The sequence below is a fragment of the Meles meles genome, chromosome 17 (assembly GCF_922984935.1).
Source record: "Meles meles chromosome 17, mMelMel3.1 paternal haplotype, whole genome shotgun sequence".
Classification (NCBI taxonomy): domain Eukaryota; kingdom Metazoa; phylum Chordata; class Mammalia; order Carnivora; family Mustelidae; genus Meles; species Meles meles.
Genome location: NC_060082.1, coordinates 45816112 through 45832862, shown reverse-complemented (window position 1 = coordinate 45832862; position 16751 = coordinate 45816112). Strand labels below are relative to the sequence as shown.

Genomic DNA, 16751 nt, shown 5'->3' with positions numbered 1-16751 from the left:
CAACTTTCAAGAGCTTGTGACCTCGAGCCGCTCCTCAGATAGCACTGGCAGGACTTGAGGGCGCCTTTCCTCCGGGACCCCCGTCTCCACAGCATGAGCCTGCCACCTGCTTGTCGGATTTCAGAAGACCTTAATGCATTTTTCAGAATCACCCGAGTGACGGAAGCCACTGGCCTCACGGGGCTCTCTTGTCCTTGGAACAAGGTGCTGTCTAGAGGTCGTGGGACTCATGAACGGCACAGGCTCGGTGGCTTTGAGGTTGGGTTCTGCAGGCAGTAAGGTGAACCCCGACGCCAGGCCTCACTATGTCGGTCTCTCAGATCACAGCGCACCGTGTGCTCTTTCCTCCACAGCTCCCCACACCTGCCCTGCCTCAGAACAGCTGCAGAAATCACCGAGCACCCGTTAGGATACCACCACAGTTACACTGCTGCACGCTGTAGGTTTCGGCCAGAGTGACGGCAACACTGAACCCAAACCTCCCACAGGGCAGCTTCCCCAGCCCTGCTCCACCTGCAGGCAAGCCCGGGAAACCTGGCAGGGACCCTTGACAAGGAACACACCTTTATGCTGATCCGGAAATTGAAAACACGAACTCAGTCAGTGAATGAGCCTGAATGCCAACCCAGTAGGGCCTCTACCACTTCCTGTGTGTGATCCTGGGTACTACTTGCCCTAGGCCTGATGCCCCACCTAGAAAACGGCATAATAAAACAGTCACTTGACTGGGGGCTATGAGCATTAGTGAGCTCATTCAGTTTACAAGTGAATTTATGGTGATAAAATCACTAATAGTAACAATGGTTTCTTTTAAAAACCCAAGTTTTAGGACTGTGAAAATAACACTCTCTACTGTTAACTTTCATGTAGGACTAACTGCTAATTTCTGAAGTGTTCTGATTTGAATTTAGCATTTAATGGCAAATAAAGTAGGCAGCTGGAAAGTTCTTGGACAAACATCTTGATTTCAAGAGGACATTTTTTTCCGAAGCGTAAAGGTAAACGTGTTCCCCCCCCCCCCACCTTTGTCAGTTCCACACAGAAACAGTGGATCCAAACACCAGTTTTTAGACAAACCTCAGGTTTCAATAAAACAACATTTCATTCTCAGGGCTTGGAGGCAGTTGGTTCCAAGTCTAGGGAGATGTCATGGACGATGGAGACATCTAGAGGCTGCTGTGAAAACTACAGGCCGCCATGATGCCTCAGCAGGCAAACCCCTCTCCAGGCTACTGAAGTGTGGTCCAGGAGCTCGTTAGAAAGTCAGAATCTTAGGCCTCAAACCCACTCAATCAAAATCTGCATTTTAACAAAGTCTAAGAGAAAAACGGGCACACAAACCTATACTGAAGTCATCAACATGGCACCAAGCTTTGCCACAAACCTCTTCTCAACCTGGCTGGAGGCAGACGGAACTTTCTCTGCCCTGAAAACAATCTCTGAGTAAAAATCAAGCCTTTATCTCCAATTACACTTGACATGTAAAAAGCAAATTCTGAAAACATAAAATCAATGTTTCACAGCTCATCTGTACACTGGTGGCTCCCTTGTTTAATGTTTATACTAAGGAGCAACTAAAACAACACATTGGACTCAGAGGGGCCTTTCAAGAGACAGGGCACGCCTGATGGAAACCTTTCCATGGTTTCCCACACCATGGAAACAGGGCGCAGGCCCAGGAGGCTGTGTACTTCAGAAATTGGCTTCTACATACAGGGCAGGCCTAGCTCACTTTCCCCTTCTTCCATGTGGGTTCTGCCTACCTCTCACCCTCCTGACCCCCCAGGATTCGCTCCTGCTCTGATTTCTACTGTAATTCATTGACACACTTGGTGCTTCACAGTTTCCTTCTGTTGGGACCATCCGTTCTCGAGGGGACTCCCAAAGCCCAAATGTCTACCGAAGACCAAACATGAACCCTCCCTACTCCCGGCTGCCTTTTCCGAGCTTTAATACCCGTCGTTCTGATACGCTTGAAAAGCAAACAAAGCCTGAATTGTATCTGAAAAAGGATCACTGAAGAACACGAGGCTGCAGCCTCCCACCAGTATTCAAGTGCACAGGACAGAAGGTGGCACCAACAAAAATGCGACAAACCAAGGAAAAACTCAAGAAGTCTGCTTCATTGTCTAGTTGGGGTTTATGATGTTGGATTTCTATTTCAAAAGTTAAAAAACTGTCTGTCCGAAGAATGATAATCAGGTCCCTGGTCTCCTCCACATCTGTACAGTACTGGGCTGAACTACTAAGTATACAAAAAAAAAAAAAAAAAAGAAAAGAAAAAAAAAAAGAACCTAAGACTTATCCGATGGAAACTTCTGGTAGAGTCACAACCTGGGATGGGTGTTTTGGAGGCTAGTGAGTACGTGCAAAGGTCTTACTCATCAGATATCATGAAACATTCCCTGTGGAGGTTTAAGCGGGCGCAGGAGTCCTTTTTTTCTGTCCCCTAACGAAACAGACAGGAAGCTGGAAAAGAGAACACTGAAAATAGCTTCAGATAAGTGAAAAAAAGGAGTAAGAGGAAAGATGATACATCGATACTTATTAAAATCTTTATTCACTTTTTTCTTCTTTTTCAGAATTGAAACCCATAGAACACATTAGAAACTTGGGTGCATATCTGTCCTGTTTGGTGTCTTACCAAGCCCAACCTCCTGCTGTGTGACAGCTCTGAGAGGCAATCCTTGGCAGATCAAAACCGAGGGTAGCGGTTCCTACACCTCCCTTTTGAGCAAACTAAATTAGCTTCCCAGTAAGTTACTCCCAGCTCCCCGTTACATTTTGTATCTGTAACACCTTAGTTCCTCAAAACCCTGTGGCAGTGGAGTACCCAGCCCCTGCCTTTTCAACCCAGGCTGGCTGCATGGAAGGGAGAGAAACTGGCCTTCCCCGGGACGATAGGTTTCACGAAGTCAGGTCTGTCTGGCTCCCGCGTGTGCCTGGCCACGGCCGGCTCTCCAGAGGTGCCCAGAAGTGCCGGCTGAATGGTCTCTATGTGACTTCAGGGCCATTCGCAGAGACTGAGGAGAGACCCACCCATTCACTAGCTTCAAGTTCTTCAGCAACATAAGTCAGTGTTTCCCTGTGTCAAAATAAATACGTTTTTTTTCTTGCTACAATACAGATACGACTATATACATACATATGCCTTTACTCATGTTTCCTGAAGCTCAAGCTCACAAGGTCACTCCTATAGGACAGCTCACTGACAGACGCGGTTTTTATGGCCACTGAGGTGTGGTCACTTACAGTCAAATAAGACAGGGACAGTTGCAAATGGACACTGAAGGAATATGGGGGATGGGAAGGGAAAGCCAAAGTCTTTTTTCTTCTTTTCTTTTTTTTTTTCTTTCAAGGAAAAGAAAAGATGAATTTCCTTGGAAGAACTTATTGTTCAGGAGACACTGAAAAACTGACATGTACAGGATTCATCCTTCCCCGAATAATATGCAATAGATGTACCGGAATTCTTCCATTTCCTCCTTAAAATTTCATTTGATATATTAGTCCTGAGTGCAACAGGGAGAAATGCCTTATTAATATATTATCGAACAATACTCTGAGCAAATCACAGATCGTGTCTATTAATTTGTTTTGCACAGAAAATTATTTACACCCAAACCCACAATAGAGCCTCATATTAAAGAACAATTTAGAATAAAACTTCTATACCCATATTTCCCCACTCAAACTCTGCAGTAAACGTATTTAAGAAGTGGGAGGAGGTAAGAAAATGGCATTCAGTTCTGATTTTCCTAGTTTGATAGTAATGTATCCACTTCTACTTTTAGATGTTGGCTAGGCACACCCAACCTAGGACTAACCAAGACCACTTCTAGTGACTTATCTGAGTACAACGGTGCTAAAGAAACCACAAAGAGGACACAGTGACAAAACTTAAAAAAAAAAAAAAAAAGATATCAACCTCTGTTTTTCCAACAGAATTTGGTTTTTGTGACTTTCAGGGCTATAAGCTTTTGGTTGGTTTTCTCTAAGATTAGCTTAATCCAATCCTGACTAGAACATAAATCTATGTTCCAAGAGTCCTGTGACACCACCCTCTTAGTGAACGACTTTAAACATAATAGATCCGAACACCTCTTAAGATCATGAATCTTAAGATCAGGTGCCAATCAGGAAACAGAATGAACTCATACATTTTCTGCCATGTTTTGAAAAAAGGATGGGATATTCCTTCCTGCTTGTTTCCTTAGCAACATCTGCTTTCAACATTATGAAGCAAGCTCCCAGTTGGAGAACAAGTCTTACTCAATCCGCTGCGCCACACAACAGGTACCATGCGTCTGCAAGGACACTGGACCGTCATTTGGTTGAACCAACATAAACCCAGGCGAGCCTGCTGCCTCCCACCGTCTCCCTCCAGCCAGCTCCTTGACACTCTGAGTGAGCACCATCCACGATATTCTCCAGCTCAGCTGTGAATTCTACTCGATGCACACAAAGTGGTCCTACAATTGAAATCTAAGGCCTCCTTCTGTTAACGCCATTTCAGTGTTTTGTACTAACACCTGGCTCCTTAAACTCAATACCTTCTTTTAGAACTCAACCCATTCTTGTGGATGTCTCACAACATACAAACAAAGTACAAAAGCGTCCTGATCTCACGCTGTTGTTAACAGTTACAGGCTGCCCAGCTGCCTTTCAATGCAAGAAAATGAGGACATAGATTCTAAGCTGTTTTTGAAAGGCTGGGTGCCCCACACTGGTCTCCAGAGGCTGGCACGGCATTTGCTCCCTCACACCGTTGAAACAGCAGCCTCTCTTTGCCTGACAGAAGCACAAGGCTGGACTGGCCCCTAGACCTGGCTCACAGGTCTGAGAGGCTCTGCAGGAACACAGACCAAGCTGAGCCTGGCCTTCTGCTGCTACCGGGACAGGGACACCAGCGCTCCACCACCAGTTCTGAATGCCCGATGAAATTAAATGAAGAAATTAGGGCTTGACATAAATCAAAATCTTAAGGCTCTTCCTGGTAACCTCCTTCATTTTGAGGCTCAGAGAGCTTCAACTCTTTGTTCCCAGTCATCGGCATGGCCCACGTCACAAGACTGGTCGGGCCGCCAGCAGAATGCGCGGTCGGCTGAGCGAGGGAGCTGGCTCTTCCCACAAGAAAGGCACAGACAGGACTGCCAATCTTTCGGGAACAGCAGCTTCAGCGACCGAATGCCTTAAAGGCTGAGGTGGAAATCATTTCAGATGAGAAATCGGGATGGCAGAGATCGTAGGCAACTTAACTCTCATCAAGGTGTTAGCTCAGTTTGCTTTGTTAATTCAGAAAGGATTTGCCTGCTTTGGGCAAAGGGAAAAAGAAAAGTCTCCATGAGAGCATCCTGCTTGGACAATTTGGGGGCTAATTGGGATACAACTGTGAGCACACAGATCCACTGAGGTTCAAGTCATGTTTGCTTCTCTACACTCGCGGAGCTCAAACACCGGGGGGCCTCCCCGCTTCCGGTGCCGTCTCTTCCTCCCTCCTCTAAGAGCTCACAGAAAGCACTACCAGCCAATCGCTTAAAAGCCCAAGCATCCTTCCTGCTTTTCCCACTAATTCGATCTTAAACATGTATCCCTGCCCACAGAGCATGCTATTGGGTCAAGAGGCCCGGTTTCCCCGGCTGCCACTCCGCAGGAGGCGGTCAAATTCCCAGCTGGATCGGTCCTGGTGGGAAAAGGACTCCAGAGATGGCCAAGGGTTTTCAGAAACTCCATCGGGGTGGAGAAAGGATTCTAAGAATGAACTCAAACCACACACTCCAGAACCAGGCCCAGCATTCCCCTCTCCACATGTCACCCCTCTGTCTGTCCTGTGGCATGCGAGTGAGGACCGACCAACCAGGAGGCCCGCCGCCGGGAAGTCGGGGGGTCGGCGGGAGCACTCCCATGGTCTGAAACCTGTTGTCTTTGCTTTCGTTTCTCCTACAGAAGTCACCAGAGGCATCCAAGGCCACCCTGCCCCCCGTCACCAGAGCTTGCTGCCGGCTGTCTCCGATCCCACTCATCCCGTTTGGAAGTGATTGTGCTGTTTCTCTAGCTTTGTAAAAAGGAGTCTCGCTTATTCTGTGGAGCGGATTACAAGTGGGAGAGAGGCATCCTGTCTTCCACCAGCACGGTGTCCGCCCCGAACTGGTCAGTGCACTGCTTCACCGTGGCCAGCACGCTCAGGAGCCGCTGCTCGGCGGCATCCAAGTGGGGCTCAGACAGCACGGGGGCGATGGGGTCGTGGGCCATGGCGGACTTTAAGGCAGACTTCAGCACGCCGTTCTTCAGGTAGTTCAGTCTGTTCCAGGTAGACACCCGAATGCTGGAAGAGAATTGTAAGGGAGATTACGTGAAACCTCTTACTGTCAAGAGGAGTTTAAAGCCTGCTCGGTGGGCAAAAGTCAAGAAATAATTATGTAAGACGTTTCAACTAAGAAAAAAAAATCTGTTTCCAAAGGACCTCTACATTACCACATTTTGAGATTTTTTTTCTAGGTAATTAATTAGAGGTATATCAAAGATTCATAAATGTTCATTCCAATGTGCAACTAAATTTGTAACAGGAAAAATGTGAAACAATCCAAATGTTCACCTACTGAGAAACAGTTAAAGGCACGGCTTATCCGTTCAAGGGAATAACACGCAGTCATTAAAAACAGTTCTGGGAAATTTAATGGCTTGAAAGATGTCCATGATATAATACTGGGTGGGGGGAAAAAGTTGGTGGGAAAAAAGTTTTACTCCAAATCTGTATCTACACACACACACACACACACACGTAGACAGACATACACACACAGTTAGAACGAAGTCACTATGATGTTAATAGGAGTTAGCTTTATATCTTAATAGGTAGTTTTAACTCTCTTCTTTCCACGCTTCTGAATGTAAAAAATTCCTAACAGCAATATTATAATTAAACTGTAATATCAATATTACAATCCTACCCACTTCCTGTGGGTAATGTGAGGATCACGAGGGAGGCACAGAAGTCCGACTCTGCAAGAGGCAGCCTGGTCTGCATCTACTTACAAAGGAAGAGCGACCTTTGGACAAAGCACGGAAGGGGCAGACAAGCACAGAGGCGGTACGATTTTGCTATTCTCAAGTCCATGGCAAGCGCCCCCAGGATCAGAGCCTCCCCTGTGTACCTAAGGCATCACTCGTCTGCCTCTCAGCCCCACACCCGTCCTCCAGAGATGTACGCCCTGCTGTGACGCGGAGAATTCCTAGAAGCATCTCTCCGGTCCAGCTTTCTCCCCGAAGCGGTCACTGGAGGGAAGTGCAGACACCTCGGGCTGCTGCACAGGTGGCTCGGTAGTTAGGGAGAGCGGGTCATCCAACGGCGCTCTGCCCCGGGCCACACTGCCAGAACGAGCAGGCCCTCTTGACATGGAAACCCGAGCCCCAAAGACAGGCCTTCACACGTGCCCTGCCTGTGGCTGAGGTGGTTTCTCGTGAGCTGTCCCTCCTTCTGTTGCCCTGACCCCAATGTAAGTCACTGCCTGAATGTGCATCCCAGAGGGCTGCTTCCTGCTCGTGCAGGGCCTGCAAACTAGCCAACTTCTCTGCTATCCCGTGAACTGAACTATTCTTCTCCATGGAGGTCCACACCCTAGCCTTGGCAACAAGGTTCCCTTCCAAGTTTGTCCTTCCTTGGGTACTCTCCCTCAGCCCTACATAGCTTCCTTTTATAGTTATGCTTGTATCAGAGCTTCTTTATATAAACTTTCCCATTTGTTTTTTTTGAATTTATTTTTAAAAAATTTTTATTAACATGTAATGTATTTTTTGTTTTAAGGGTACAGGTCTATGATTCATCAGTGGTCTCACACAATTCATGTACTCACCATAGCACATAGCCTCCCCAATGTCCGTTACCCAGCCACCCTGACCATCCCATCCTCTTCACTCCAGCAGCCCTCAGTTTGTTTCCTGAGATTACGAGTCTCTTATGGTTTGTCTCCCTCTCTGGTTTCATCTTGTTTCATTTTTGCCTCTCTTCCCCTATGATCCTCGGTCTTGTTTCTCAAATTCCACATATCAGTGAGATCATATAATTGTCTTTGATTGACTTATTTCACTTAGCATATACCCTCTAGTTCCATCCCTGACACTGTAAATGGCAAAATTTCATTTTTTGAAATGAAAATGGCTGCATAGTATTCCACTGTATGTATACACCACATCTTTTTTATCCATTCATCTGTTGATGGACATCTGGGCTCTCATAGTTTGGCTATGTTGGACACCGATGCTATAAACATTGGGTACAGGTGCCCCTTCAGATCACGACATTTGTATCTTTGGGATAGATACCCAGTAGTGCAATTGCTAGGCACAGGGTAGCTCTATTTTCAACTTTTTGAGGAACCTCTACACTGTTTTCCAGAGTGGCTGCACCAGCTTAAACTTTCCCATTTATCCTACTGTGTCTTTTCTAGCTTCTGACTGGATCAGACAGATAATACTATTATTACAAAAACATCTTCCTTCATAGACGTGGTATTACAAAAACATCTTCCTTCATAGACGTGGTTTTCGACTGGCCATACTACTGCTTCCTATTGATGAAAATAATTAAGGGGCTCTTGGGTCAACACTTCCTGCAGAATATTGTACTGCTGCTACTTAAAACAGAGGCCAGAGAAACAGCCTGGCTGCGTTAGGGGCAGTTGGACGGGATCTGAGAGTCTCAGGCAGTGAGCCGGTAGGACACGGTGCTCCTGCATTCCTTTTTCCATGTGGCTCAGCAGTGTGCAACCCAGCAGATTCTTAAGGCTCCCCTTCAAACTGACACCAGCCATAATGCTCTGAAAAGGAGCTCCTTATAGCCCACTCTTTATCTCATTTTGATTTACCTTCTAATTTCTTTGTTCTCGAACACAGACTTTAAAAAAAATACACGGCTAAATGCCTCCGAAAAAGTTACCTTTGGTTCACACTTTCAGACTGAGATCTGCAAACCACAGGTGGTCTGTGGTGGGGAGTGAGAGGACTTCAAACCCCAGGGTGAACACGGTATAGGGCCCAGGGTTGCAGACTGTACTAGAGTCCTGGTGGGGAGAGGACCATAACCTGATATTAAAACAAACACAAATATGTATTGAATAGACTGAAAATTTCTATTCATACAAAATTTGAAATGACTTTTGAGCTCCAGGGGTTCTGGGCTGGAAAAGCATGAGAAGCATTTGCTCAGGTCTTAGGAAGTTTTAAGGCCTGGGAAATGGATTCACTGTTACGTGAGCCTGGAAAGGAAGCTGACACAGGCCAAAGTATTTGCTATGAGGAACTTACATGCAACACTGATAGAGGGGGGCAAGAATGCTTCTCTCATCCAGCGACGGGTTCCCAAAGCTGAAAATTAAGATTAAAACTTAGTGAATTACTTAATGGCACCAGTTGCCTTCTTAGCATCAAAGCGCGAGCAAATTCTCTAAGACAACCCAAATGCGATCCTAGATAATTTCATGCTCCCATGGCTCAGATCACTTAAATTAAAAATAAACGGGGCATGACCAATCAGACACAGGATTCCTAACAGTCTGTACTGTGGCATCAAACAACAAATGTCCTCATGTACAAGCCTCCTATGTCCTACTGGCTATGGCACGGTGCTGAAGCAGAACCGCGGCACACAGTGTGGAGCCCACGGGCCACAGGGAGGACCCGAACCCCTGGAGGTTTTACAGGCACGGGGGGGGGGGGGGAGGCCATCCCCACAGTTCGCACTAACACACAAATGGTCGTCACTTGTAACAAGTTGTTCTATCTCGAAATCACCAATCAGAAAAGAGCAGGATTATCCTTTCCCTACAAGTAAGTATATGGCCAGATTCAAATGGGACAAGCAGCTCACGGAGGCTGAGAAAACAGTGATTCAGGGCACCTGTAAAAATGACTTCAGCAGTGGGGCGCCTGGGTGGCTCAGTGGGTTAAAGCCTCTGCCTTCAGCTCAGGTCATGATCCCAGGGTCCTGGGATCGAGCCCCACATCAGGCTCCATGCTCGGCAGGGAGCCTGCTTCCACCTCTCTCTCTGCCTGCCTCTCTGCCTACTCGTCATCTCTGTCTGTCAAATGAATAAATTAAAAAAAAAAAATGACTTCAGCAGTAATTTAGAGGTACATGAGAAGTGGTTCTGGAAAAACTCAATCTTATACTCCTCTCCTGGAAGCTCAGCCTTAGCTGGAAGGTCTGAGAGCTCTGAGCACAGCGCAGCCCTCAAATAATCAACAGCACACACAATCATTAAACAAACACACAAAGATCATTTGTATAAACAAGATAAATTTTCAGGAATGCATGTCGCACTGGCCTCCACCCGCTGTGTTGTGCGTGCCGGCCCCTGTGCTCTGCAGTTGGCAGAGCGGAGCACGGAGCACGAGGCCCCGGGACTTGGGGTAACATAGGGCACCACCAGCAAGCGCCTCTTGGGCGTTCTACGCTGAGGACCCTGGGTCTCAGGTGAGTCTCAGCACCAACGTGGGATTGACCCATGGTGACCAACGACCTAGAGCCCGGACAATTCTGGGCTCCAGGGAAGTGTTCCATTTAGCACTTATTAAATGTAACTATAGTACAATACTGAATCAGGCACTATGGAGAATGCAGGGGGCACAATAAAAATATAATACGCTCTTCAAAGAGCCCACGCCAAAAAAATTAAGGACCATCCATTCATTCAAAATAAATAAGACTGTCTTAATCAAGATAAAATAACTTGTTTTTATGTATCAAAAGGAATGGCTCTTCTTACGATCACAAAAAGTCTGGGCCTAGACTGCCATAAATATAGCAAAACATCCTATCAAACTGATATTTAAACTACATGAACCTTTGGACAGAATCAATTTAATAGGAATTAAATTTCATGTTCTATTAAATATGTATTTCTCAAGATTCTAGACACCACAGTCAAGGAGAGAATGACAGAGGTAGTGATACATCAAAGACCTCGGCATCCAGCTGTCGGTGTTGAGAGTCAGTCTTAGACTCCTGGGGAAAAAAAACCCCCACTTTTCCATTTTTTCAAGTCCTCAGAACCCTGAGGGCAGAGGGAGTACAAAACCTGAGCAGAATGGAAGGATGGGTGCCAAAAGCAAAGACCCTGGCCAGAAATGGGAAGGACACTCTTATCCACTGTGTCCTAGACATTTCCCGGGATGTCCTAGAAAACGTCCTTCTTGTATACATAGAAAGCCCTAACTGACGAGGATGGTCCTATGGTCCTACCTTTTGGCATTATCGAGAAGGATGAGCATACTGGCGCCTTCGTCATCTTGAAAACTCTCGTAGTGATGGCGGTCGGCATTGCCGATCAGGTAATCAAAGACAGCGGTGTCAATGATGTCCAAGAGGCGGGGGCCTGAGTCATAGGGGGACGTTTTCTTGACAGCATCACAGTAGCTCTCGTCGTATTCCCACCTAGAGGCAAGGAGCACCACCAGCATTACAGAGTGCCAGCACTGTACCTGGCTGTTTCGTTTTGAGAGGTAGAGAATGCAAGCGCGGGGCAGGGTCAGAGGGAAAGAGTGAATCTCCAGCGGACTCTGTGCTCAGCACGGAGCCCCGTGTGGGACTCGATCTCACGACGCTGAGATTACAACTGGAGCCAAAATCAAGAGTCAGACGCCTAGCCAAGGGAGCCACCCTGGTGCCCCTGTAGCTGGCTCTGTTTACAACACAGAGAAGAGACATCCTTGCCTGGCAGGTTTGCTCCCAGACCCGCCTCCTTGGACAGAACAAACTGGGGGCTCGTGGGGGCACTCACCTGGCCAGTTTGCCCTCGCGGTATGTCCTGCCCCATGGGTGTCGGTGTTTCTGCAGAGGCCACACATCTGGAAGCCAAAGCGTGACAGATCCCTCCATCGTGTCTCCATCAGCACAAGCTGGCTCTGTTTCTCGGCAGTAATAACACTTCCCATAGAAACAAGTGTTATTTCCTACGGGAGAGAAAGGAGCCAAACACACTTAAGGAAAAAAGGAAAGCTCCAAATTCTCCCCAACAATGTAGAAGGGAGCAGCTAAGTGAACAGGTCCTGCAAAAACAATGATCCTGAATGATAGTTAAACATTTATTTATTTTCTATACATGTCATAAAAAAGCACACAGTGAAAAAAAAAGTCAAAGGGCAGGAAAGGATGTATCTAAAAGTCTCCTTGCCCTTGGGGCCCTGCTACCCAGTCCCTCTCCCAGGAGTCAAGCGGCATCACCACTATCTTTCTGAACTCACTCTAAGGAAAGTCATGCCCTCTCCTCTTCTGTCAGGGCCGACACTTTGGCCAGAGCGCCCAGGGGAGGGAAGAGTGGGCCCATCCAGGGACAGGCTCTGGGCTGGGAGTGTGGGTACTGGGAGGGGGGTGCCAAGCAGATAAACAAATACACTAAGGATAATGGAAACCAGGTTTCTCACAGAGGGAGAAGGGAGATTAACACACAGAAAGGCAGAAAGCCAGAATAAATCTTGTGGTGTTGAATCAGAACTGGACTGCAGCTATTGGTTGGAACAGAGACACAGAAAAAGACAGATGTCTGTGTGTGTGTGTGTGTGTCTGTGTGTCTGTGTGTATACAGCTTTCCTCCCTCTGTCCCTCAAGAGAGCCTGGAAGCAATGACAACCAGGTAGTAAAGGTAGTAAACACCCAGCACTCACATATTAATTTCTAAATATCATTTTACTACTGTATTAAAGGGACCCAGGGCTCCTTGGAGAAACCAGTGACTCTAGGGCTGGGACAGAGAAAGGGTCTTACTGCTATGCCAGGGTAAGGAAGCACTCAGAGAATGATGGGAACATTCCAAAGGATCTACAAGACAGTGTGTAGGAGTTCCCGCTCATCAAATCTGGGACAGCGTGCGCATCCAAATAAATAATAGCAAATCATAACTCTGAGTCATTTAAGAGTCTAAGAGTTCATAGTGATATAAACAAACAAATAACTATGTAAATGTGGGTCACACGGGGAGAGTTCTACCCTTTAATAGACTGGTGACTATTAAGTCTAGAAGGAATGAAAAACTAGCAAGTAACTATTTGACAACTATCACAGTAGTAACTGATCCAGGCAAGAGTCATCGATGAATGCTAAAACTGGTGGGTAAAGGCTTGGTGCAGATGGAATATTTACATAGTTCTCGACTACATCATTCCAAAGTACCCCGTTAATAAAATACTACCTGGACACTGGAGAGACCTTACAGAGACCTCCCATCTTAAGCAAGGGAGACAAGTTAACATCACCAGTAACGGGCCACAGCAGCAAACCCCCACTGCGTGCCTCCTGACAGGACATGCCCAGAAGGGCACAAGAGCACTTCTCTGGTATTCCCGCCAGCATGTTTAAATCACAAGCAAACATCAGACACACTCAAATAAAGGCATACTCTATAAAGTAACCAACTTGTGCTCTTACGAAAGCCAAGGTCATGAAAAAATAAGGAGAGTGAGGAATTGTTCCAGATGGACAGAGACTAAAACGACATGCCTACGAATACAACGTGTGATCCTAGACTGAGTTCTGGACTTCTACAGGGCATTATAGGGACAAGTGGCAAAATCTGCACTCCAGGGCCCGTGGGTTCGATGTGGGGCTGCATCAGTGTGCGGTCGGTCTCTCGCTGCTGATGACTGGATGTGGGTGTGGAGGCATGGGTCCTGGTGGTTGGGGGTACTGACGTCTTCACACACCTGTGTGAGGAGCATTCATGTCGCACACGGTTCTCAAATGGTCCGAAAGTGTTAACAATTAAGGAATCTGGGGGACTCTGAACCATCTCTGCAACTTTTATATATCCAAAATTATCTCAAAATAAAAAGTTTAAAAAACAAAAAACAATAGAAAAAGCTTAAGTAATGCTTTTTTGGTGCTCCATCCCTATTAAATACAGCCATCAAATGAGCGGATTTCCTACCTGTAAACCCCTCACATACTCCTTAATGACTGTTCTGTTCTCACACACGTGTCCCTGAAGAGACGAGCAGCCCTCAAGCCTCTGAGTATTTCTAACCCCAGCACAGGACATACTCCACACCCAACCGCAAAGCTGACTCTGTCACTCTTCCATCTTAAAAATGTTCTAGGTCAAGAGCATTTAAACTAATGGAACAATATACCACATATATAATGTTCATAATTATAAAAATATAAACTGATACATTTAACTTGATCCCAGCAGATACAGGAACAGATCTTTTAAAGGGTAGGGAGCCTGACGTGGGGCTCGATCCCAGGACCTGAGATTAGGACGTGAGCTGAAGGAAGACACTTAACCGACTGAGTCACCCAGATGCCCCTGGATAAGATTTTTTTTTCAATTAATTTATTTTTATTATTATTTTTTTTTCTCCCTGTCATTTTTTTTAAGATGATTTTTAAGGTTACAAGGAACAGGAAAGAACTGCTAGCAAACTCTTAAATAGCAGAGAGAGGGGACTAATTTTACCAGGTATCAAAACATAGATCAACTCAGTAACAGATAAGAGAACAGAAAACCCAAAAACTAAAACACATAGAAACAAAAATTTATTCTAGTGGGAAAAATTCCCCCAACCAGCTGGAGCCATACTTCATCCCACATACTAGGATAAATTCTAAAATTATGTCAAAAACTTAAATGTGAAAAATAAAACTATAAAAGTAGTCAAAATAAAAAAGGTGGAATTCTTCCATAATCTTTGAGTGAGCAAAGCTATGATTCACAATCAGGACGTCTCTTAAGATGGATTACATTAAAAACAAACAAAAGTGTCTATAAGGCAAAAAGAGAAAAAATACCATTAGCAAAGTCAAAAGAAATTAAAGACCCTGGGAAAAATATTTCTGTCACAAAGGACTATTCTCCCCGTGTATGAGCTCCTACACCTTGAGAAGACCAGAGGCAGAGCTGAAAATGAACAAAGGATACACAAAGACAGGTAAAAGAAAAATACAAAGGGCTCTTAAATAAAAAGCTGCTACATGTGAAACAGACAAAAGCCAAAGTTTGGAAACACACCGTTGATGCCGCTGGCGGAACAGAGGCATTCTCCCATGTCACCACTGGCAACATGAACTGGTTGAACATTCATGGAAAAACCCATATGCCCTCCAACCCAGCGCTTTCGCTTCTGGATATCTTTGATCACGTCTGAAGTAACATATGTTCACATTAACTCTGGGCAACACTGGTTGTAAAAAAAGGATTGGCACTTGTATGTGTAATAAAGCTCTGGTTAAATGAATTACGGTAGAGCCATACGACGCAGCATTTTGCAGCTGGTGACACACAGAAGAATGAAGACGCTCTTTATGTGATAAAGATTTCCAAGATCTGTTGGGTAAAAGATTAGGTGAAAAAACAAGATGCAGAGTACGCAAATTGTGATATACGTTTCACAGAATGGCAGGTAAGTAAAAATATATGTTCCTATTTCATACCAAAAGGACAAAGAAATTACCAATAGAGATGACCACCGGGAGGAAGAAGGGAATGGAGGAGAAAGGAAAACTTTGCAATGAAATCTTTCTAATATTTTTTAAAAACTTTGAGTTAGGTGAATGTATTACTGATTCAAAAAACAGTTAGAAAACAAAGCAAAACCCTGCTTGGTGTAGGAAACCTGCTGCCCACATGACAAAATCCGAACTCCTGAGTCTGGTAAGACCCTTCATAAGTGAACGGAGTATGCGTGATGGTTGAGTGGGAAGCAGGGTTAGGTTTCTGGGGTTAAAATATGGACCTTCAATAGTCATTAGACATAAGACTTTGGGCATGTGATCCTAACTCTCTAAGCTTTCTCTGTAAAATAGCTATCAGTCCCCTACCACTGGGTTGTGAGGAGTGAGATAATCTGCAGTAATGCTCAGCACAAAGCCTGACACAGTGTCAGAGACCAATCAATGCCAGCTATTTATTATTAACAATCTCACTCCAATCTCTTTCCAGACTTCAATATCTAATTTGCCTAGGCTCTGAATCTTTTATCATTTCCTGGATTTTGTAACTTTTGTAACTGGCTTTCTGACCACCTTGGTCTCGGTGCTCTTCTTGGATGAACTACCACCTCTAATAACCACACCTAACCCTCCAGCCCAGACTTCTCTCCTAAGCTGTAGACTTTCTAAAGCCCCTAAATGACTCGTCACCATTCACTTCTGGATGCTCCTGTCACGGTAAGTCTCTGTACCCAATTTCACTGTGGAGAACTGCATTCTGCGACTCCAGCTGGGCACCCTACAATTCTACTCAATGCTGACACTGTCTGCCCAGAGTCAGAAACCGATCCCACTGGTTGAAGGCTCAGTCCCACGAGACTATGCCCCACTTCAGAGGCCAGCTGTAAGCCTGGGTTGTCACCTGCGCTTCTGACTGGCTTATAAACAGTCTTTTTTTTTTAAAAGATTTTATTTATTTATTTGACAGACAGAGATCACAAGCAGGCAGAGAGGCAGACAGAGAGAGAGGAGGAAGCAGGCTCCCTGCCAAGCAGAGAGCCCGATGCGGGGCTCGAACCCAGGATCCTGGGATCATGACCTGAGCTGAAGGCAGAGGCTTTAACCCACTGAGCCACCCAGGCGCCCCCTGACTGGCTTGTAAATCAGGGGTTTCCATGAGCCCCATCTTGGGGTTTGATTTGCTAGGGCAGAAGAATATACAATGGGGAAAGGACGGTCTCTTCGGTAAATGCTGTTGGGAACACTGGACAGTCATATGCAGAAGAACGAAAACTATCTTACACCACAGACAGACATTAATTCAAAATGG

At 45.7% G+C, this 16751-nt stretch overlaps 1 protein-coding gene across 4 annotated transcripts in view; it reads right to left on the bottom strand.

The window, feature by feature from the left end:
- Positions 1 to 1015: 1015 nt before the first annotated feature.
- The window catches only part of FAM20B (FAM20B glycosaminoglycan xylosylkinase), a 45247-nt gene continuing 29511 nt past the window's right edge, over positions 1016 to 16751 (bottom strand). For all 4 annotated transcript variants that reach the window (XM_045982750.1, XM_045982751.1, XM_045982752.1 and 1 more), the window contains 4 exons: positions 11778 to 11949; positions 11240 to 11431; positions 9304 to 9363; positions 1016 to 6325 (listed from right to left, as the gene is read on the bottom strand). In XM_045982750.1, coding sequence (XP_045838706.1) covers positions 6094 to 6325; positions 9304 to 9363; positions 11240 to 11431; positions 11778 to 11949 — 656 coding nt within the window. In that variant the 3' untranslated portion in view covers positions 1016 to 6093. The remainder of the gene's footprint in view (positions 6326 to 9303; positions 9364 to 11239; positions 11432 to 11777; positions 11950 to 16751) is intronic.